The sequence below is a fragment of the Podarcis erhardii genome (genome assembly GCF_964252035.2).
Source record: "Podarcis erhardii genome assembly, chromosome: 2".
NCBI classification, from domain to species: domain Eukaryota; kingdom Metazoa; phylum Chordata; class Lepidosauria; order Squamata; family Lacertidae; genus Podarcis; species Podarcis erhardii.
The window spans coordinates 80,052,925-80,076,503 of record NC_138498.1 but is presented as its reverse complement, the minus strand read 5'-3'; the positions used below and the strand labels follow the sequence as shown (position 1 = coordinate 80,076,503).

General features: G+C 40.7%; 1 protein-coding gene across 10 annotated transcripts in view; it reads left to right on the top strand.

Moving 5' to 3' along the window:
• IQSEC1 (IQ motif and Sec7 domain ArfGEF 1) overlaps positions 1-23,579 on the top strand; it is a 304,523-nt gene that overhangs the window by 122,040 nt on the left and 158,904 nt on the right. For 7 of the 10 annotated variants that reach the window (XM_081848827.1, XM_081848826.1, XM_081848824.1 and 4 more), the window contains one exon: positions 19,714-19,758. The exons of the other annotated variants lie outside the window; for them this stretch is intronic. In XM_081848827.1, the coding sequence (XP_081704953.1) occupies positions 19,714-19,758 (45 nt within the window). The remainder of the gene's footprint in view (positions 1-19,713; positions 19,759-23,579) is intronic. 10 annotated transcript variants of the gene reach the window in all.

Sequence of the window (23,579 nt, the reverse complement as noted above, 5' to 3'; positions counted from 1 at the left end):
GTGTAGTGATGTATAGCACTGTAATTACTCCTTTTCTCACCCACTGAGATGTCTGGAATCTTTTAATCTAATTATAATTTTGTTTGTGCGTGTAAAGGCAAAAATAGAAGGGCCTATTCTATGTAACGAAGTTCAAAGCATTCATTTTGGGTGCCAGTTTGCAAGATTAATAAAAAGGATGCTGATTAGCCTGGCCATCGTTACAATTAAGTTTGAGGTTTTTTCCTCTTTCTTTTTTCCTTTTTGTGAAGGGCAACACAAGTTGGATCTTCGCTACCAGCTGTGGCTGTGGCTGGTTCTGTTCCTTTTTAAGCTTTCCAATTAAGAAGGCAGCCTTTGGACTTGTACGCTCTTGGTGTGTGAAATCCTTTGCATCCGTAAGGTCTTTGAAACAACATTTTTGTGTGTCAGAAAAGCTGACGTTCAGTACTACAGTGGAAGCCGGATATCCCATTTTCCTTTTGAAACATACTTGTATATCTTGTTCTTCTTCAGCACTGGAGCAGGCAGATTTATCCCCTCATTAACATGTTGAGATGTAAGCAGGCAAAGGAATTACTTTATAAAATAGAATAGAAGAACACTGCTGGGGAGAGGGGGAGCCATCCTGTCCACTGAATTTGTTTAAACTTCCATATCTGGCAGCACAGGCTGTATTTTCTACTGTGCATGAATGGATCTTTCAACAAACGTACTTAACATGCACATTTTTAAAAAAGAAAGTTGGGAGGATGAAAATAATGTTCCTTTTGCCAATCTCAATCATGTGTAGCTCCTGCAAAATAAGTTTATAATAACTTGGAGAGAATGGCTTGAACAAAAAGACTCAATTTGGCACTTTATCACTGGGAAAGCTTGGAAATCTGGCCACATATTTCTAGTGGGATACAGCTCTGCAATGTGGGTCAGCCCCAGGACATGTGAACTTTAGCTTTTGCCAAAATGTTTTCTAACCATTTACTTCCTTGAGATACTTACCAATAGCTGAAAATTTCATGACCTATAATAATGGATGTTTTACTTCCCATTCAATGGAACAGAAAGCAGTTCAAAACCTACAGTTTTACATAAATTGTAATAATAATAATAATAATAATAATAATAATAATAATCAGAATAAGTGCGTGTTCCCAGATGGACTTTTGACAAAATAATGAAAGCTGTTTTTCAAATGAAATAAGCATATGCTAGTGAAAATGTCAACGTAACGATGGTTGGTGGTTGTTGTTGTTGTTGTTTTTACTGTAGTCTTAAATTGAGTATATTTATTTTGCATTATTTTCTAAGTCCTTGCTGAGGAAATGTAACAAAACATGAAATGGATTGCACAAACATATTTGTTTCAAGTAAATGTAGATTAATTTTGGTCTTGGAGTATACAGCTGTCTTTTTCCCCTTTCGCCTTCCTGACATTGTGAGGTGCTGTGCTGGCAAGGGCATTAATTCCAGTCTTGGCTCTTTTATTCCCTGAACTTGGGCACCATGGCTTATCATTTGCTCAGCTGGGAGATGTCTGCACTGGAGTGACCTACTTCCGTTACCATGCTTTGTGGGCATACACCCTTCTCATCACTTCCTGCAATCACTATTTAATAATTATATATATATATACAGGCTGCAGAATCTTTAAGGGATGCAAAAGTGACTTCAACATGCAACCTGATTGGGAATCTGTTATTCAAATAGGCAGAAAGATTACAGTGAAAAGACTGCAACTCAGATGCTGGATGGCATTAATCTGTAGAGCCCTGCGAAATGTTTGCTCTTAAGGTCTCCTGGACCTGGAGAAAGGGCAGTATTTGAAAGAAGCAGTTGAGAGGTAAGGAAACAAGAGACACGAGAGACTAATGAAAGGCCTGTAACTAGTAGCAGAAGTAAAACAGCTGAGTTTCTTAAATCTGTAGGCACGTTCACCTGGAAGGCGCATGTTACAGAAGTCAAGGAAGATCCCTTGGGCTTGTTCTGGCTGATTGGTGTTAAGATTTGCTAATCTGGCTGGCTACTCTTCTGTTCCCCCCTTTATCCTTTAGCCTGCACGGTACACAGGCTCAGTCCTTGCCTGACAACCTCAGGACTTGCTGTAGGCTTGGGACTGTCTGCTGCACAAGAGAGTTTGCCACTTGTTTTAGCTTTGATTCCACAAAAGCTGCAGCTGGAGTCAGTGGTTCATAATGTGCCTTATGCATTTCCAGAATGTAGGCTGTTGTGCATTTTGTTTCATTCACTGTTGTTGTTTTTTAATTAAAAAGATAGTGCTGCCTACACACCAAACTTATGATTAATGCATGGTGAGTCATAATACATTCTTGCTTTTAACAAACAGCAGTGTTTAGCATTTAGCATTCAATCTTGTCAGCCTTGTCAAAACTATAAAAATGCAACAGTATGTGAGTCATGGTAATTCAGAATGTGCCTCTTTCTGCAATCGGATTTGAAACAGCTATAAATAGGCTAATCAAGAACAACTTACATTCTAAAAAATAATGCAACTTGCATTCCACAAGGATACCTGCATATAGAAGCTAGAGGGAGCTCTGATGCTGCGAGTTCCAAAACATCCACAGAGTGGTTCAGCATTTCTGGTTGCGATTGTAATTTCTGTTGTGTGTTTGCAAGTCTCTAAAATGCAAAAAGAAGAAGATAGCTACCATTAGTCTTAACTGTTATTGCTCTGTTCTCTTTTTAAAAAAATAGTCCCAGTAACACTGAATATAGTTAGAATAGAATATAATTTTTTTCTTCAGAGCCATGACAGTTCCTCTAGTCTAGTGAATGCTTCGTCATCTGTTACAATTTATGAAAATTACAGACCTGTTTTAGATATGTTCACTGTTTTCATTGTCATTGTTGATCTTACACCAAAACTTAACCTGGAGGTATGAATGGAAAATTTAAGGAATGGCAGACTTTCATATGTTGGGTCACTGCTGTATCTGCAAACAGGCAGAGATTATGCACACTTTAAATTTACAGAAGCTACTGTGAGGTCATAATACCAGACTTTATACGTAAGCAACACAGGTATGAGAAACTATGGGGAAATAATTTTGACCCAGTAAAAATGTTTGTTGAGTCATTAGAGCAGTGATAGCCCATGTGGGGCTCTCCATGTATTTAGGATTACATCTCCCATTAGCCAGAATGGTCAGTGGTCAGAGATCATGGGAGTTGCAGTCTGGAACATCTGAAGGCACCACATTTGCTATTCCTTCTCATGCCTGTACCACAAATCTTGAGCTAAATTCATTTCCTATTTTTAGACAAGGTTAAATAAATTAAGCCTGTGTAAGAGTTTTGGGTTTGTTTTTTAATTTATTAGATAGGCTTGGATTAAACAAAAACAGAAACCCATACACAACCCATACACAAAGGGACAGTTCTGTGTCCCTGCAGAATGAAGGTACTACAGGTTGTTTTTGTGATTTTTGGTGACAGCGGGCCATTCTCATGCTATGTGGCAGTGTGCTTTTGAAACAGAAGAATTTCAAAAGCACATCGTAATATAAAATGTGGGTCACAGCAGCTGCTGTTCAAAGAAAAGCATTCAGAAATGCTTCTGGGTATGCATAAGCCCTTGGGTATACTGAAATGGCTCTTTGAATCCTGGCCTTTAATTTCCTGCATAATACAGTAGAATTTATTCACTAGTTAAGAAAACAGCAACACATTTTTTTGTGAGGTACTTTGCAGCAGACAGTATTGACAAATCAGTAGGGCACCGGATTCAGGGACACAACAGCTACGTTCAGATTTGGTGGAGACATTAGTGGAGAAAGCAGTTTCTCTGTCAGGCGGACTTTGGTCTTTCAGATTTCAGCAGCACCCTGTGCAAGGCCAAAATTTAGTGCTCCTCCACCTCTTGCCTTCCATTCTGCTCAGTTCACTATGTCATAGCTGCAACACCACCTAGACTCAGCGCCCAGTGTGGCAGAACTGGGCACACTAAACCCTCCTCTTTCTCTGTTAGCTAAATATAGCCTCTTCACTGATTATTTCAATTATATTATATATGTCACTTGAGGGTGTTTTGGGTTTTTGGAGTGTGGTGGTTTGGTTTTTGTTTTTGCACAATTTGAGAAAAAACTAGTATCTCTGAAAAAAAAATTGCACCTTGGTAAATATGTCAATCACTGAAGAGATGTTAAAAGTAAACTGAAAGTGTGTCCATATAAAATCAGAGATATAGGTAATCATAGTTTCTAGTTGGCTTTAAGGACTGCTTCCATTAGGGTTAATGAAAGTTGGAGACAAAAATGCAAATAGGTTGTTCTTGCCAATTTTCATGCTTAGTTCATCATTTTAAGTTTTTGTCTGAAAATCACACTTCTGTGCTAGATTGAAGAACATGAAGCCATATGCAACATTTTCTCCCGTTCCTGTTCTGAGTGGCAGGATAAACACACATTCACAATGGTTATTTCCATTTCCCAAGATGACAAAGACCACTTATATAACACTTTGCTACTTAAATGAATCTATAATTTATTCCCTTCACACAAACCTCTGTGCAAGGCTTTGAGCAAGCTAGTCTCAAAACGTTTTTATGAGCAACTCAACTATTCGCCTTATTCACCCTGTTTCTCATACTGTAAAGTAACTCCTGATACGTTTTAGTCCTGCTAATGCTTCCTCAATAGTTCACAGAACATTTTATCCTTCCACTTATACAGTGGTACCTCGGGTTAAGAACTTAATTCATTCTGGAGGTCTGTTCTTAACCTGAAACTGTTCTTAACCTGAGGTACCACTTTAGCTAATGGGGCCTCCTGCTGCCACTGAGCCGCCACCGCACAATTTCTGTTCTTATCCTGAAGCAAAGTTCTTAACCCGAGGTACTAGTTCTGGGTTAGCAGAGTCTTTAACCTGAAGCGTCTGTAACCTGAACCGTCTGTAACCCGAGGTACCACTGTATTGCAAAACTTCACTTATGTAAGTGGACCTATGTGCTCCCCTGAAAACTGGTTGTTTTGGGGGATCCTTTGCAAAGGGGAGAGGAAATCAATACAAACTGCCTGCCTCCTTTCACTGGTGGAAATCTCAACTAGATCAGAAGTCCTGAAAATGGAAGGCGTCTTTCCACTGATGGAAGGGGTGCTTAGGATCCAAGGGAAAAAAAATAGTTTCACCTTACCTGCTTCTTTATTCCTGACACATTTTCAGTTCCATCTGCTGATTTAATTCCTGACTTTTCTGAATAGGAATTTGTTGCTTTTCTCTTTTGTCCAGTGCTTAGGACCTGGTTTTTCTTTTTTTGCATTTAGAACTTGTTCTTAATGTTTCATTTTATTGCTTATTCCATTTTTTTACTTTCACTCTTCATTCAAAGAGCTCAGGGTGTGGCACATAGGTCTAATTTCCCTTCCTCATTTTATTCTCAAAGCAGTTGTGACCGTACTAAGATTACTCAGTGAGCTTTGTGGCAGAGTAGAGATTTGAACCTGTGTCTCCTCTGTACTAACCTACTGTGGCAACCTAGTAGTTGAAATTCATACCAGCACAATTGGATAAATGGGTATCGCTGTGGCAGGATGGTAAACAGCATTTCCATGCTCTCTGGGCACGTGTTACAGTGCTCCGTGTGCCAGAAGTGGTTTAGTCATGCTGACCACATGACCCGGAAAAGCTGTCTGCAGATGAACACCAGCTCCCTCAGCCTGAAAGCGGACATGAGCGCAACATCTCATAGTTGATTTCGACTGAACTTAACTGTCCAGGGGTTCTTTACCTACTAACCTACTAGCTAATATCCATCCATAATGATTTCTCAAGTACTTTCTTACAATATCCTGTCAGAAATGGCAACTAGAATGATCTTTCATCGTTTTCAGAACTGGGTTCCAACTTTAGCCTCAGCCTGCAACATAACTAAACATGTTTTTTGTCATATTTGTCTGTCTTCCTGTGAGTATCTCCCCCTCTCCATCTTCCTTCTCCCTCATTTTTTTTATAATACAAGTTAAATTGATTGGACGCTGCAAGGGCACGCACTTTGCGCCAGGTGACAACCCAGTTGTGGATGCCTAGATACAAACTGGAAAGCAAATACATCATTTTGTGCCTGAAACAAACCATAACCTTGATCAGATATAGCAAATGACCTTCCATAACAACAGATTTCTTGTAATAGCTCCTTGTTTTATATTAAGTAAAGCAATTTTGTATCGTTCCATTCTGGTGGTACATGAACTTTGCATTCTGTGTTCATAATAAGGTGTCATGTACTTTTGATTTTGTGAGCATGGGTAACACAGTTGCTGAGGACTTTTCCTAAATGTGGCAGATGTTTCCGACAAGTTTTTTGGTAGCTAGGCATGAAGAGTCTGATTAAAGCAATTTTAATCTTCTTTGTTCTTAGTTAATCAGTGAGCTGTCAGCCGAGTCCTATCAATGCCAGCTGTCCATGAATTTGACAAGATTGCTACTCTGCTACTTTTTCTTCCCCTTCCACCACCACCCAATCCTCTCACCTTATTCAAACACAAACAAAATTGTCTCGGGGCTACAGAATATCAAAAATTAGGTTTGACCATTTTATAAAGTAAAAACCAGTAGACTAGATCAGTTGACTGTGTGTGTGTGTGTGTGTGTGTGTGTGTGTGTGTGTGTGTGTGTGTGCTGGTGCAAAGAAACAATATCTCCAGTAGAAAGAGGACATATTGGTGAACAGTTTTAGCTCTTCATCCTCCTTGTTAGGAACTGTGAGTTCATAATGCCTGCAGGCATCATGTATTCCAGCAAAAACAAAGCAAAACTGGTGTATATAATGTGCATTATTAAAAATATTTGAAGAAAGTGAGTAAAATAGGAAGTGCAGGCACTAGGGATGTTCCAAGTCACCGCACAAGCAAGCCATGGCTGTGAAAACAGAACCAGCATTACTTTCCAGCTAGTAAAAGTGGAAAACATAGCCCCAGTGAAGTCCACAGCAGAAAAGTAAGCTCTAAGGCAGGGGTCAGCAATTGTCCCTCAGACAGAGGTCAGTACTGTCCCTCAGACCTTGTGGGGGTCCGGACTATGTTTTGAAAAGAAAAAAGTACGAATTCCTATGCCCTACAAATAACCCAGAGATGCATTTTAAATAAAAGGACACACCCTACTCATTTAAAAACACGCTGATTCCCGGACTGTCCGCGGGCTGGATTGAGAAGGTGATTGGGCCAGATCCGGCCCCCAGGCCTTAGTTTGCCTACCCATGCTCTAAGGCCGTCAACACTGTCACATCCTCCTACTTCCTCCTTGAGGACCGAGAGGAGGAGGCATCTGGAGGGGCTTGAGCCTTTGCAAATGCTCCATGTAAGCGTGCCCAAAATCCGCACAGGCATTCAATCTCTTTCATGGAAAGCTGGTCATTTGCTCCAATTCCACCTTTCATTACTTTTGAAAAGATATGATACGATACAATAATCTTTATTGTCATTGTCCCATACAGAACAAAGAAATTGAAAAAATCTACATAATACATTCAAAAACCAATAAGCCTGCTATCCCAGCTATCCCAATCTGGTTAGCCCCCTAAAAACTCTTAAGTTAAAAACTTAAACCCCATTTTTAAATACAATATACTCCCATAGAAACTCCTTACACTGCATCTTTATAACCCTGTACCTTCTTCTAGATGGACACGGGTGGCGCTGTGGGTTAAACCACAGAGCCTAGGACTTGCTGATCAGAAGGTTGGCGGTTCAAATCCCTGTGACGGAGTGAGCTCCTGTTGCTTAGTCCCTGCTCCTGCCAACCTAGCAGTTCGAAAGCACGTCAAAGTGCAAGTAGATAAATAGGTACCGCTCCGGTGGGAAGGTGAATGGTGTTTCCATGCGCTGCTCTGGTTCGCCAGAAGCGGCTTAGTCATGCTGACCACATGACCCAGAAGCTGTACGTCGGCTCCCTCAGCCAATAAAGCAAGATGAGTGCCGCAACCCCAGATTCGTCCGTGACTGAACCTAATGGTCAGGGGTCCCTTTACCTTTACCTTACCTTCTTCCAGAAGGTAGAAGCTGAAAGAGATCATTTCCGGGGTGCACACTATCCTGCGCTATCTCTGCAGCTTTCTTATGGCACCTGGAAACATAGATTTGATCGAAGGTAGGAAGAGTGCACCCAGTTATTCTCTCCGCAGTCTTTACAACCCTGGACAGCATTGTTTTGTCCCTGACCATGCAGCTCCCAAAGCACACACAGAGACCATAAGTTAATACACTCTCAACAGTACAATGGTAAAATGTCATCAACAGGTCCTTTGAGAGATTGTTTTTCCGGAGGATTCTCAGAAAATATACCCTCTGCTGTGCTCTCTTCATCAGGTCTTTGCTGTTTTCTCCCCAGGTTAGGTCATCTCTTAACTCCATTCCCAGAAATCGAAACACCAAGACCTGTTCCACACACTTCCCCTCAATAATAAGTGGCTGAATATTCAATTTACATTTCCTAAAGTCCACAGTAATCTCTTTTGTTTTCTTTAAGTTAAGGATTAAGTTGTTTTTCCTGCACCACTCCCCCAACTGCTCAACTTCCTTCCTATAGGCCACCTCCCCCTCTCCAGCCTTGATTAAACCAACCATCGTTGTATCATCTGCAAACTTAATGATCTTATTACTGGGGTATGGTCTTTGTTCCAATTAATTGTACAATTGTACAAAATTGTTCCCCTGATTTTGGTGTAGAACTGGGGTGTGTGGTGGTGGTGACTTAAAGAATTCCATGATGCAAATATTCTGTGTAAGCAAGCCACTTTGTTAAAATAATTAAAAAATGTGGTTATTTAAGCCATTTACTTCCAGACAATTTAGGGTGCCTTATTGAAAGGCAGAAGGTGGGCACTGATGTGGTAACTACAGCTGGAAAAAAGCTACTTTCTACTTGCCAGCTGAGCTCTTTCCACCTCTATCACCTGCTTCTTCATTATTATTATTATTATTATTATTATTATTATTATGGCGCTTCACTTTCACATATCAAGAATTTAAAGGCTTCACAGAGAAAGCCTGAATCAAACACTGTCTGGGCCTTTTTGGCTGCATTTCTTGTGTTTGAAGATAAGAGCCTTTCCAACCAATTTCACTACTTAAATATAATTATCTTTGTCCCATTTCCCCCTGTTTGAAATAGGAATAAGAGGAGAAAAGATTCCCCATTGTGAATGTGTTCCAAAACCTATAGATTGTCAACTGCAGGGAGCCTTTGACCCTCTCTGTTGGACAGCTTCATGTCCTGCTACTCATGTTCTTTTTCTTGCTCTTTAAGTGCAAGCGGTTTTTTTTTTGTTTTTTTTTTTGTTTGTTTTTTTTTTAAAAAATATGGAATATACCAAACCCATTCTGTATCTGAACTGTAATATAGAATCCTTATAATTTCAGGACGAACAGAACTACAATCAGACTTATTTAATTTCAGAACTGATTAAGCAGTCTCCCCCCGCCCCCTGCCAACTTCCTATGTAATGGAGTTGGGCAATCAAATCAGCTGGATGGCTGTGAAAATCTCAGGTGCCATGTATATAATCATTCTCAATTATTGTTTGCTTTAAAATAAAAGGCAATTTCTCTTCACTAGGTAGTGCTTACTGTATAGTTTTCTTCACAGAGGGAAAGATACTGACCAATGTGGTACATTTTGCCTTTATTTCCATTCTAAGCTTAGCATGTGGTTTGCTAGCTTTATAACTATTTTTAAACCTTTGTTTAACAGGGCAATATAATGGTACTATGTGTTTGCTTTTTCTGGCAACAATTCAAAAGTTGAATGATTTTGTAGTTAGTTAATCTTCCTTGTTAATGCTTTTAGCAAAATTGTAATCCTTTTTTAGTCTGTTGTAGCCACACACAAAAAATTAACGTGTTCATGTTTCATAAGCTTCTTCAATCTAGCATTTCAAGGAGGTGTTTTTTGCTAGAGCTTTGATAAAGCAGCAGTCAGTATTATTTGTTACAGAATCAAACTTTGTGTCTTTGGGGAGGATATTATTACACATATTTTACATTATTAGATCTGGTATAACCCCTAAAGTGTACAACTATGGTTTTATATACATTTCTGCTAATATCTGCCTAAAACAAGTTGTCATTTTGTGCACACAACATTCAAGCATTACAAGTTCATGGTGGTTCATGCCAAAATATAACACAAAGGATGCAGTAACTGAAGAATGTGACTTATAAATCGGACCTTGGTGTAATAATTCCCTAAAATGTTGAAAGGTAGCCCTATGAGTTACTGAACAAGATTATTTCAATTATCCAGAACACTTAAATCATGGATGATGAAACACAGTTCTAGAAGGCTCCAAAAGATGAAAGTCCATTCTTTGAGTGGGTTTTGTTTATCCCAATATTATAAAGCTGCCATAAAGCCGAAAAATTAGCTGGAAGTGTGATAGGGATAGGTGAAGAGGAGGATGCTGAAGCTTTACAAGTCTGCTTTATTCATTGGCTTCTGTTACTGGAATGAATGAACAATTGCAAGTGGATCTACTTGAAATAGCTAAAATTCCTGGGGTATAGCTTTGATCATCAGAGGGCACATTATGAAATACAGCAGTGAAGCAGAGTGTGATGGGGTGGTAATGATACTATATACCTGCATCCTTGTACCTACAGTTGGCTCCCAAAATAGTTAAATGATTGGGCAACCCATTCAAAAGTTTGGGCAATATGGGATGATGGGTGTGGCAGAATGCTTAATTTGTATGGGCATGCAAGAGTCAAGCCATCTGACATGTTTGTGCTTAGCTATGTTTATATCCATTCCCCCCCCCCCAATGCTTCCGCTTGAAATAAAGAAAATGAGAGCCGGAAAACAGCAGACATGAAGAGACAGATATATTTGAGACAAACAGTTTTCACATATTTTTCTAGGCATTTCTCAGGGAGTAGATGAGCAGCTGGAAAATGCTATAACTACCATATGCACAAGGCACAGGCTGAACATTCTAGTTGTGTGTGCGCGTGTGTGTGTGTAACATCAATGGCAAGTTTCAAATGGCCTGTCCTTAGATGTGTTTGAGATTTGTAGCTCAGTTATATGCATGCTTACTCAGAAATAAACACCACAGGATTCAGTGAGAATTCCTGTGATTACTGAGTAGAATGTTGAAATTTGGACAAGGAAAACTGAAATTCCCATTCAGCCAAGAAGTGAGTTGCACGCAGTTCACCTAAACTCTCCCAGTCTGCTTTAACTGATGCTGGTTTTATATTGTATATTGCATATATCTTACTAATAATTTATTTTGATTTGGAATATTTTAATGATACTGCTTTAGTTAATATTTTACTGTTTCGTGGTGTATGTTTTTATTTTGTAAAACATCTTGAGAAGGTTTTCACCTTTAAAAGCAATAAAATAATAAGAAGAAAATAAACTTCATAGGGTATTATAAAGGTGAAATGGAATATACCCATGCTTATCCATGGAGTAAGGGCTTGGTTAAATAAATGTTTCTTCCTTCCAAGAAATTGTGCATAGAATTACGACTTGAGTCATGAACTGTGAAGGTACCTTTGCTTCTAGTTCTAGCTGCTGCTTGTGTCATCAATTCACAGGACAAATAATTGTCCTTAACTTGGGACTGGGCTATGTTTTTCCTTTATATTTTCATATTTGGGGTATGGCCCTAGCAGACATCCTAAAGCTAGTCCATTCCTAGAAAAATAATAATCCTAAAACCTAGAATTAACCTGTGCCCATAGGGAAGGCAAGTGAAGACGAGCACAGTGGTGCCCCGCAAGACGAACGCCTCGCAAGACGGAAAACCCGGGTTTTCCGTTTTGGAGGCGCTTCGCAAAACGAATTTCCCTATGGGCTTGCTTCGCAAGACGAAAATGTCTTGCGAGTTCCTGCGGGGTTTCCCCCCCCTTTTTCTAAGCCGCCAAGCCGGTTATCAGCTGATCCGATAAGCCCCAAAAGCCGCTAATAGCGCTAATCCGCTAAGCCGTCAATGGGCTTGCTTCGCAAGACGAAAAAACCGCTAGATGAAGAGAATCGCGGAACGGATTCTTTTCATCTTGCGAGGCACCACTGTATCATCATTTTCCTACAGGGGTGTAATTATTTAGAACACCTAGTTTTCTCCTCTGGTTTTGGAAATAACATGTGCTATTTTTAATGCATTTGTACACAAGCTGTTTTGTACCTGTACTCTAATTCCCTCGAGGTCACAAAAATGCTTAGTGTCACTCAGCACAATCAAGGTTCTACAGAGGCGATCAGCTAATCAGTGCGGCTTAGTGTCTCTTTAGCATATCTTCATTTTGTACAACAAATTGTCACTCCACGAAGAGGCTGAGAGGATGCTTAAATGTTCTAGTAACAATATTCTTAAGACAGTTTTTTTAAAAAAATATTATGTTGAAGTCAAGACACAGCCATATTCACATATCGGCTGACACTTTAATGTGAAGGCTATATTAAACGAAACTGAATTACAAGTAAATTAAGTTCACCCTTGAGAATTGTCACATTAACAAAGAGATGCAAGAAGACATATAGAGAGAAGCCTCCTTAAAATTCATCACTATTCCCTTCTTCTGGACTGGGCTGATAGCAAACAAAGGGAACAGGGAGCAAAGCAACACTTTTTAAAAATTATACATGCTGCGAATTACAGGATGTGTTGAAATTGTGTCCTATCTAGAAGATATATACAGTTTTATAAGTGAATTTATAGATCGGGGGGAAACTGATCAGTACAGTTACTTCAAAATTATGTGTCAATATATGTGTCCAATATCTTTTGATACTGTTTATAAATTGGAGCGGGAATTGTCTTCGCAGTAGGCATCTAGAGCACAGTTCAAAGCTTTGGCCAAGCACTGGTAGGTACTTGATCCAGATATGTGTTGACCACCACACCCACAGCCCCACAGAGGGTGGGGGTGAAGACATCACATGACAGCAGTTGGGCTGATTCAGGATCCAGCTGATCCTGGGATGGCTCCAACTTGTTCCTGAAATGCCCAATTTTGGAAGTTTGTACTGACTACTGATGGCAGGAGTACTGGTAGCAGTGGCATCTGCCATCATTGGGCAGGTGCATTGGGATGCTGCTTGCTGGTGGAGCCTCATCCCTCTGCCTCCTCAGAACCCTCACCAGCATGACAGATCAACGGTTAGAATTGCTCTTTTAGTATAGAATTGCTTTCCTTTATTTTCACTTTTTACATGGAATCTATATGACACCATTGCTAACCCACTTACAAGTTTTTTCCTGTGTTGTTTGGGGGGGGGTTGGTTACTGTCAACAGTTTTTCATTTAAAATGCAGTGGAACACATGACTTTCCTGTATAAGGCCACTGTGTCTTTTTTTAGAAGCTTACTGTCCCTGTGATTGCTTCCTAAACAACAGACACATTGCTGCATTGTGCATGAATTAGAAAGCTGGGCGGACCATAGCTCAGTGGTAGAAAATCTGCTTTGTATACAGAAGGTGTGTCAGGGTATGGTCTGAATCAGAGGATTGGGGGATGCATTCTCAGGCAGATCAGCTCCTCACTCCCCCATTTCCAGCAGTTTCAGGAGCAGAGGGAGAGACAGACACTGAGCAGTTTCGACAGGAGTTGCCCAGTTACAAGATAATGGGAAGAGAGACAGAAGGGAGGGAACAGCCATCAGAGACATCATTAGAGAGTGTAGGGGAGCCTCCCTCTCCAAGAACTAGGAGGTCTGTCCGTATTAGAGAACAAAGAATGCAGAGAGGAAGAATTTCCTGTTGGTGCCCAGGATGTTGCTAGGGATGGAAGGGGGAGGATTTAGAGTAGCCAATTGCTCTCCTTTTGGAGAGATGTGGATTTTTGCTTGTAACCAGATGTCTGAATAAAAAGGAATATAAAATATAAACTCGTTAATTCTTGTCTGTGAAGTTACTGAAGGGAGGGGAAGACTCTCCATGCCTGACAGGGTGCCAGGTTCAATACCTGGCATCTCAGGAAGGGCTGGAAGAGATCCATGTCTGAAACCTTGGAAAGCCACTGCCAGTCAGAGTAAATAATACTGAACGAATGCTCTGACTTGGAATAAGGCAACTTCCTGTGCCCCTAACTTCCTGATTACTATTCTTCTTCTTTGGCAATCACTCATAGCCGAGTAAGATTGTCTTACTGTACTACATTGTAGGTGCTTTAATTACTGGTTTACCCCCTTTAAAAAAAAAAAAAAGATAAAATGAAAAAATAGTTAGATGGCACCATAAATTAAAATTCCCTTGTGTGGGATGCAGGTACTGACTAATGAAGTGGCAGCTATCATTGATGCTGGCTGGGTGGACAACGCGGCTGGGATTCCCCTGCTCTCGCGGGGGCTGAAACCAGCCCCCGCTCACGTGGGGTGGGCATGAAGCCTGCAACCCCACCTCCTGGGCCAGGTCCGGAAATGGCTTTACCTTTGGGTTATGATTGTATTAAAAAAGAAGGCCACAAAAGAAGGCACTCACAATTTCATTTATGACCCGTTGCTCGGTTGATTCTATTTTCAGCTGTCAACTAAATAACTTTGCAAAGTATGAGCCACCCTGTTTCAGAATTTCAAACATGTTTCTAAAAATCCAATGAAACACAGTCCCTGTTGCACAGAATCAGTTGCAATAAATTGTGAAAGACTTTCAATATGAATGTTTATCATCTAAAGTGTGAATCTGTTTTTACCTTAGAGAAAGAAACAGACTAACGGTTTTTCGTCTCTTTAATTTTTTATTTTGGAAAAAGGTTCTTTAGCACATGTTTTATTAAAATTTTAAAAGACCAACATAATATTATTTTTAGCAGTGTACTCTGAGTCCTAGATTTCCCATTCAAATAGAGTAAGCCCGCAGCATTTCAGCAGCAAAGGTAAATTGGTTTCCTAATTCTACCAGCCGTTTGAAAAGAGCTGAGAAATAAAATATCAAGGCTTTCCCTGTGAGCAATTTTTTCTCTTGTATTTCTTTATGCCTTTTCTCCTGGAGAGCCTTGTATTTAATGAAATGCTCTTAAAAGAATTGTGTGTGTTTCCTGATTCTATACAACCATTATTCTTCATAGTAAGTATGTATATATATATTAAAGATGAAAGGGACAATTTCCCCATGTGTGTGAAAATCCCAGTGATCCCAGTTAACACCCATCTTTGATATAATCAATTAATTCACATTGTGCTCCTGTCTGTGGCCTTTCTCTCTATACAGAGCATCTTTTGAACTCCATGGGGATTATTGCACATGGAGCAATTTACAGAATTGAGACTACTTATGCTAGTAAGGGTTGCACATGCAGGCAGATTATGAAAGCATTATTTTTGCTTTTAATTTTTGCAGACAGTCTGTCTAGGTCAAGAATAAGTTCCAAACTCAAGTCGGTAATCTCTGTAGCTATTTCTGGTGTCTCTGATATGCCAGGAATAGCAACTGTGTAATACAGGTTTTCTACACAATGTCTTTCTGTGTCTTGTATTAGCAATGGAAAATGAATCCTGATTTCTTTCTCAGGAAAGAGCCACATTAAATAGATATTCAATTTTCTCCTAGTAAAAATTACATTTGCACATAGCAGTATGACCTCTTTCAAATCTTGAAGGCTATTATAAGATGCCTGGAGGGAGCTCATATTTTAACTGCCAGTGATTCCAAGCGAAGAGCCCTATGTTCATCTTTCATTTCTTGCCTTGGATACCATTTTACTACTGCAGTGGACATCTTTTCCCCCAACCACTGCAGACAAATATCTTTACTGTTTCCATCTGGGGAAGCAACATGCTGTGTGTGGCATGCTAGACCAGATAAAGCAAAACATCAGCACCCGCATCAGGATGTCAGTCCTCAAAGGCACCATCAGAGGCCATGCTGAACAGCCACTTCAAAGGGCCTTTGATGTTTTCCTTTGCATGGAACCAGAGGAGGGCAGATTTCATCTGGTTCTTAATCTCTTGTCATTTTCCTTGCCTATAAACTCGTTTGAATCATACTATTTCTTATAACGTTTTTATCCCATAGGGTAATTGGAGAAATGGAGAGGTAAGGCCAAAGGTGCCACAGGTTAAGGTGGTCTGTGAAATCTTCTGGGCTCAATTTAATTATTTGTTACATTTCTATGCTGTCTACCAGTGGACTCTCTGAGCAGTTTAGTCATAAAGCGGGCAGTCAGGCCTGGCTCTAGGACAAATATACAGCACCTTGGGCAAGGAGTGACTTCAACACAACAGGGCCACCCAGAGGGTTTATGGGGCCTGGTTCAGATGTGATGCTGTGGGCCCTGCTGCTGCCCACCTATGAGGACCCATGGATGTGTGTACAACGCTGTGAAAATTACTGCGTGCACTGACTACAAATTCTCACCTGCAGCTCCTCCTTGAGGTGGAAACCAGCACAATGACAGATGTGCTTCCTTTTTTTCTTATATGGGGTTAAGGGAATAGGGTTGTACTTCTCCTGAGTACGACCTCCTAATTCAAACACTCTTCTGACAGAGTTTACTGGGGCTCTGTCCAAAGGACTTCTGCTGGTGGTCTTCTGATGGTCTTCTCCATTACTCAGGAAGCAAAGAGTCCTCCTCTGGTCGCTGCTGTGGACACATGACCTGACTGACTGTCTCCAGGCACTATAGTCATCGGCAGTCAGCAGGGATCAGAGAAGGAATGATTGCTGGGAGGAGTGCAGAGAGAAGAAATGGCATGGTGTATCTGCAGCAGCGCTAGCGGACACCTTCATCTTCTCCAGCTGCAATGAAACACGCCTCTCCCATATTGGTTTCTATAGCCACAGCAGGCGCTGTAACTCTCCAACAGTTTGACAAAGGCGCACTCCTCCATTGTCTCCTGAGACAGATGGTTGCCAACAAACCAAGATCCCTTCAAGCATGGCCTCACATGGCTCCTACACCTTTTTTTTGTGGTGACACAGAATATTACTCTCCAGTAGCATCTTGTCTGGAAATTGTAGCTGGAATTTACTCACCGTTTCCTCATTTATGGAACTCTTGCTGAAGACACTGATGAAAAAGCAACATCAACATTAAAGACTGCTGTGGACAAGGTTTTGATAATGGTGCCAATGTGAAAGGGCAGAAACAGGTGCCCAGGCAAGACTACTTAATACTGAACCAATTAGCTTCATTCTTACCCTATAGCTGTCATTTCTCTTAGTCTGGTAGTTTCAGGTGCAGTCTCATCTGCGGAGGAATCTACCCCTTTTGCCATTCTACAGTGCGCCTTTGTGCTGTTCTCTGTGTCTGCTCAATAGTGACAGATACTAAAAGACGACATGTCCAACCTCACCACAGGGAAAGTTTCATAGACAGTGGGAAACATACTGTATATCAAACAAAAGAAGTATATGATGCTCTGATGGAAGTAGTAGAGTTGCCTCAAGCAGATGCAAATCTTCGCCCTGAAGCACAGTGCCTAGCAGACCTACTAATGGGCTTCAAGATATCAGTCATAGCATAGTATGGCCTTCTGTTCCTACAGGCTAGAACTGGGGAGTGGGGGGTTGCACAGAAACAGTTAGCACATCAAAAGAGCTCACAAAAGCCCCACTTAAGCACCGCAAGAAGAGGCAGTTTGAATATGAAAGTCAGAATCACAATGAGGAGTGCAATAGTCCAGAAGAAATCTTCAAACGGGAGTTACTTTACACTCTTGTTAGCACCACTTAAGCTTCACCTAAAGAGCAATCTCACAGGAATATAATCAGATTCTTGTACAACCTTGAAAAGCTACCAGAAGAGATTTAGAGAGACACTCTACACAGAGCTCTCACTGATGACAACCACTCTGACATGGATGGTGCAGATCTTTGCTTTGAGTTGGGCCAGCTCCATCACATTCTACCTCCTGGAAATGGCTCACCATAAGATGCCCTGCAGTAAATCCATGACACTAAAATGTGATGTAGCAAAAAGTATGGGTAGTAGTACAAATTTCCCTAACAGCTCCAGTTCCAGTTGCCAGTGGCAAGTGGATTGAAACTGAAGCTCATCAAAATGTATTTACGTTCTGTCATGGCATAAGAGAGGCTCACATCACTTCCTACCCTATCCCTCGATAATGTCATTGCTCGAAACTTTGACCTCTCAGCCAGTGTTCTACAGTTTGCACAAACCAAAGCCTGAAAAGCTCCATCCTGAGCAGTAGAAGTTCACAATACCACACAGCAGGACCATCACAGGTTTATCTTTTAATATTTTGTTTTGTTTTGTATCTTGTCCTATCTTTTGACAAACATTGTTTTAGAATATCCTTTTTATCTTAAAAAAAATAAAACATTATAATTGAAAAAGTATGCAGCCTGATCTCTTACAGCTAATAGCTTTATTTTATTATCATTTATATAATGCTTAGAATCCTTATAGTATTTGAAGTGCTAAGTGGTCTCTAATGTTGCCTCAAAGTAAAGCTGTGTTCCACTTACTTTTACCTGACACAAAAAAATGGTGGGTGGGTGTGGGAGGGTGTGTTTGCATACTTTTTAAAAGTTGCAGATACTTGCTTTTGCCACCTTGGCTCACTGCACATAGATAAAAACTTCCCATGAGCTCAGCTTGGCACCTGAGGAAGCCACCCAGCTCATCCAGCTCATCTGCTAGCAGTGGTGTCATTTGATACTGAATCCTAGGCACATATGCATTTCAATTAGAAGTGGTCATTTCTTATGAAAAAAGCTACTGAAATGTGATGTTTATGGTCTCATTTGGGGGGGGGGATGAAAGGAGTTTATTTTTTAAAATTTACTAGCAAATGGGTTTTAATTTAATTCCAACGGCGAGTGAGAGCATGATGTTTAGAAGGTCCCTGGCTCTACTGCAATTACATGCCTCCATGCATGTGTGTTGGTCAAATCTCTCCATAATCCAAAGACTTCGGGGAACCTAAGCTTGACAGTTATGCAGATCTGTCTGGTCCAATTTCTTTCTAAGTCATGGAAACTCTACTACATAGCAGCTGGGGTTCCTGGTTCCGGGCTAGTTGATTTTAGATCTCTGTAAGAACTTTTCCCAACCTACAAATATGATCCCTCATTGTTGTTGTTGTTTAAAAAAATCTCAAAGCAGTTTACAAAACATTAAAACATCAAATAAAACAATGCAGAATAAAACATTACTGAAGATTAACAACAGTCCTGTGAGGGAGGTTATGCTGAGAGGCAACTCTGAGACGTCTTTAGCTGTGTAATTTTTAATTCATGGTTTTGGTGTTCTGAATTTGTTTACAGTTGTTTTTATTGGGTTGATATGCTGTGTGGGTTTTTTACTGCAATAGCACTTCTTTTTTAATAGTGGGGATGACAGGTAAACCAAAGCCGTTTCGAAGTTGTACTGAAACCATCAGCACAAAAATTGAAGCTTTCTTAATCTCTCAAGCAGACTCTATAAAAATATGACAGTAGACTATTCATACACAGTTAAACATTTGTAACCTGATGTAGCAGACTAGAGACTGATATAAAAATTAATATTTACACTGTAGGTTTCAAATACTTATAGCAAATTACACTAAAATTGTGTTCTCTAAAACGTTACTTTGGCATGTGAAAACCTTTATGCATATGACATTCAGCTAAAAAATTGTTTTTCAAAGCTAATTGGCAGGCTTTAAATCCAAGTTAATATCACATTATTCAGTGTATTCTAATATGCAGCTTAAAAAAAAACCTTTAAATGTTAAACAACTTATTTTGGTATGGGACTTTCTTTGTGCGCTTGTCAAAATCTGTGTTTAATATTTTTAATTTTATTCTTTTGCAATTATCTCAGGACTTCCTTGGAAACACGAAGCAGCCTTTCAACCGATCCACTCAGGTATTGTAAAACTACACTGCATATTTAAAAAAGCATAAATAGAAGGGTTAACTTCAGTGTGACACTATTTTTGATTTTGATTTTACTAGGCGCTGCCTCCCCTACTTGCACTGCTCACTAACCCCGCCTACCTGCCACTCCCCTCATTTTCACCTTGTCCCAACCCCCAGCTCCTCACAGCTCCTTCAACCCACCCCATCCCCATAGTTTGCCTAAAACTCCCACAGTAACTAATGGTGGCAGCAACAGAAAGAGCCAGAAGGCTTGCAAAGCCCACCCTGCACTGGTCCACCTGCCTGCCTGCAGTTACATCTTCCAAGGACACTCATTGCCACAGGAGTTCTCCACAGCTCTCCTGTTTTGTTGCTGCTTTCTTCTTCCTCAGCTTCTGATGCAGCTGAGGCGGCAACATACATGTTGTGTAACATCACTGGAGCAGGGTTGTTGCTGGGGAGCTGCCCCAGACTGTCCTCGCCGTTCCTTTGCGGCTCACTCGTGGCTCGATCTTTTTCAACATGAAGTTCAAAGCATCACACAAAGAAAGAAATGATTACCTTTCACACAAAACTTAAGATACTTGTGAAAGTGTATTTCTGATGGGGCTACTAAGAAGTCATGGGGTGTGGCCAGTGAAAGGTCACAAAGATGTGGCAAAGTGCTGGTATTTTCTGCATCCTCCTCCTCTGCAAAGACATTGTGGGCACTTGAGTACTGGTGTTCTACAAATATCTAGCACCCAACTAAACTGAAAAATGTCTTGCTTTGCTTCAGAAGAGGTCCGTGCTGTTGCAGTTCTCTGCTGGGAGAAAAGTTGTTTGACTGCCACCTGCCCTGGTGGCAGTCTCTGTCTTCCTCCTCTGCAATGAAACATTGCAGTTTCATGCATACTTAAGCATTTAAGTGGCTGAGAAGTGGTCCCTGCTAGTGTGAATTCATGCCACAATAATTGCACATTACTCAGAAGTGAGCAGCACTGAATTCCATGGGGATTGCTCCCTGGTATGTAAAGGGTTGCAGCCTGATTTGGTAAATGTTAAAAGCACAACACTGGACTGCTAATAAGGGGCCCTGTACATTTCCAGATCTGATTGGTTGGTTGGCATCCGTCTCTGTTGGAAGATAATGGAAGAGTGCGCCTTTGGAGGTGAAGTCAAACTGTTGGAGAGTTACGGTGCCTGCTGTGGCTGTAGATACTGATACGGGAGATACATGTTTTGTTGCAGCTGGGGCAGATGAAGGCATCTGCAGATGCACCATGGCATTTCTTCTTTCTGAACTCCTCCCAGCAATCATTACTCCTCTGGTCACAGCTGTGGATACATGACCTGACTGTCTCTAGGCGCTGTGGTTGTCTGCAAGATATTCCCATATAGGGGGGTTAATGTTGCCAGCCTTCATGTCACATTTGAAGACATCTTTGTAACTCAGAGTTGGTCTGCCAGTGGGCCTGGTGCCTGAAGTATGTTCTTGGGGATCCTGCTATCTTCCATTCTTTGGACATGACCATGCCAGTGTAGATGTCACTGAGACAGGAGTGCAAACATGCCAGGAATGTGGGCTTGGGAGAGCACATCTTTGTTTGAGACTCTGTCCTGCCTCATGATGCCCAAATTCTTCCTGACACAATGATGCAGAAGGCATCAGTCCTGGTGGGTGCAAGTTGCCCATGTCTCATTACCATAAAGCAGCGTGCTCAACACACAAGCCTGGTAGACCTTCATTTTGGTATTGGTCATCAGCATCATATTATCCCACACCCTTTTAGAGAAGCGAGCAATTGTTGTAGCTGTCTTGCCAATACACTTGTCCAGTTCAGTGTCGATGGAGAGGTTGCTGGTTATGGTGGAGCCCAGATAGACAAAATTGTCTATCACCTCAAGTGTGTAGTCACCAATGCAGAGGCATGAAATGCTGGCAGTGTCCTGACACAGGATGTTGCTCTTCATCAGGCTGATGGTAAGGCTGAACATCATGCAATCTTGGGCAAAATGGTATATGAGACTCTGTAGAGCTTCCTTGGAGTGCCCTATCAAGGCCGTGTCATCTGCAAACAACATGTCTCAGATAAGGACCCACCACACTTTTGTCTTGGCGTGGAGGCATGCCAAGTTGAACAGACTCCCTGTTTCTCCTTGAATAGATGTACACACCACCTTCAGTTGAACTGAAGGCAAATGAAAGAAAAGTGACTAATAAATGATGGTGACGTGATGATGATTCCTTTTGTGAGTTGCCTGAATGAGGTTGACCTGGGGACCTCATATTACATTGCCCAAACTAATTGCCTATCGGGACCATAAATATTCCTTGAGAGAATTTGTAAACTTTTCCATAGAGGTTGGAAGCGCACTGTAATAGCAATGACTTGCTCAGAGCACCAAAAATACAACCCCTGCCTGTTTGCATGAATGTAGTAACATGATTGTCAGCTGCTGCACTTGAAGTCCTGGGAGGCAGAAGATGTATACAACATCTCAGTCCTGGGTTAAATATTACTTCCTTGATGCAACTGTATTATAGAGCTGCATTGTATAAGAATGTATAAAAATTGTATGGGGAAAATTGTAGGAATCACACAGAAAAATTGCTTCAAAGTCCCCGTCTACTTAAAGATTTGTTCGGGTTGAAATAACATTTGCTATAGTGTCTGCCAGCGATGACTACTTCCCTCTGAATGTGTCAGACTGGAACACATGATGCTATAAGCCAAAATAGTAAGCAGCAGTTGGGGAAAATGTGATGATGCTCATTTTGAATGAGTGTGCACTCTGGAAAATATCCAACCAAAGCTTAAAAAAAATCTCAACACAACTAGAGATAGAGGAATATCAAGTTCTTGGTAGTATGATATGGTTAGTTTTTAGTGCAGATCAATCAGGGTAGGGGATTTTCACAAACATTTTAGTCTCTTCAAAACTTCTTTTATTGTGGTTTTTGCCGTCCTTGCTTGACAAAAGGATGGTGAGCTTTTCATAAGTGGGTAGATGGGACACATCCACACCAGCAGGGCTACCTTATCCTTATACAGTCGTGCAAGTCACTGTGTAGTGATGTACACAGAATTTCAGGATGGGCAAGGCTTAAAGGTTTTTAGTCCATAGTTCTATACAAACATACCTGGGAAAAAGTCCGACTGAACTTATTTCTGAGTAGAAATGCATAGGATTATGCTTGGAGTGGTCAGTGGACATGCCATGGAAGACCAAAGTTGGTTTCCCACATCCCTGCTAATGTAAACTTTATGCTTTTATTTTATTTTAGAAGCCTTGAGATGTTCATCCTGATAGTCTTGGGTTTTGTAAGACATATGTAGTGTCCTAGAGAATTTGATACAGCTAGCAGCTCAAACACAGATGATTATCCTGCTTTCCAATTACTGCTTCTGTCTTTAACTTTCCCCTTTTTAACTTCAACTAGTTAGAATGATTATACATCATGCTACAAGAGTAACAATGGTTGTGGTTTCTTGAAAGGTTCTATGGCAATTCACCGAGACACCTCTAAGCAAATTGTACAAAATCATTGTACCCTTGGGGCAATAATATATATATTTCACCTGTCTTCATTATTATTTTTCAAGAGCATTTCATTGCAATGTAGGCCAGAATCTGAACTTATGCTGCAGTTAGTTCATATTCTCTCACCGATGCCTTTTTAACTAAAGGCTTGCTTCTGCATCACTGATTGCTAAGGCAACCATTCTTCAAGAGGAGGTGTACTATATTTTTTCAGCTTATTCACCATTGCTTCTTCTTAATGGCCTCTTAGAGTACTCTCTTTTCGTTTGCTGCCGTCCACTGAGCTCCATAAATGAATATACA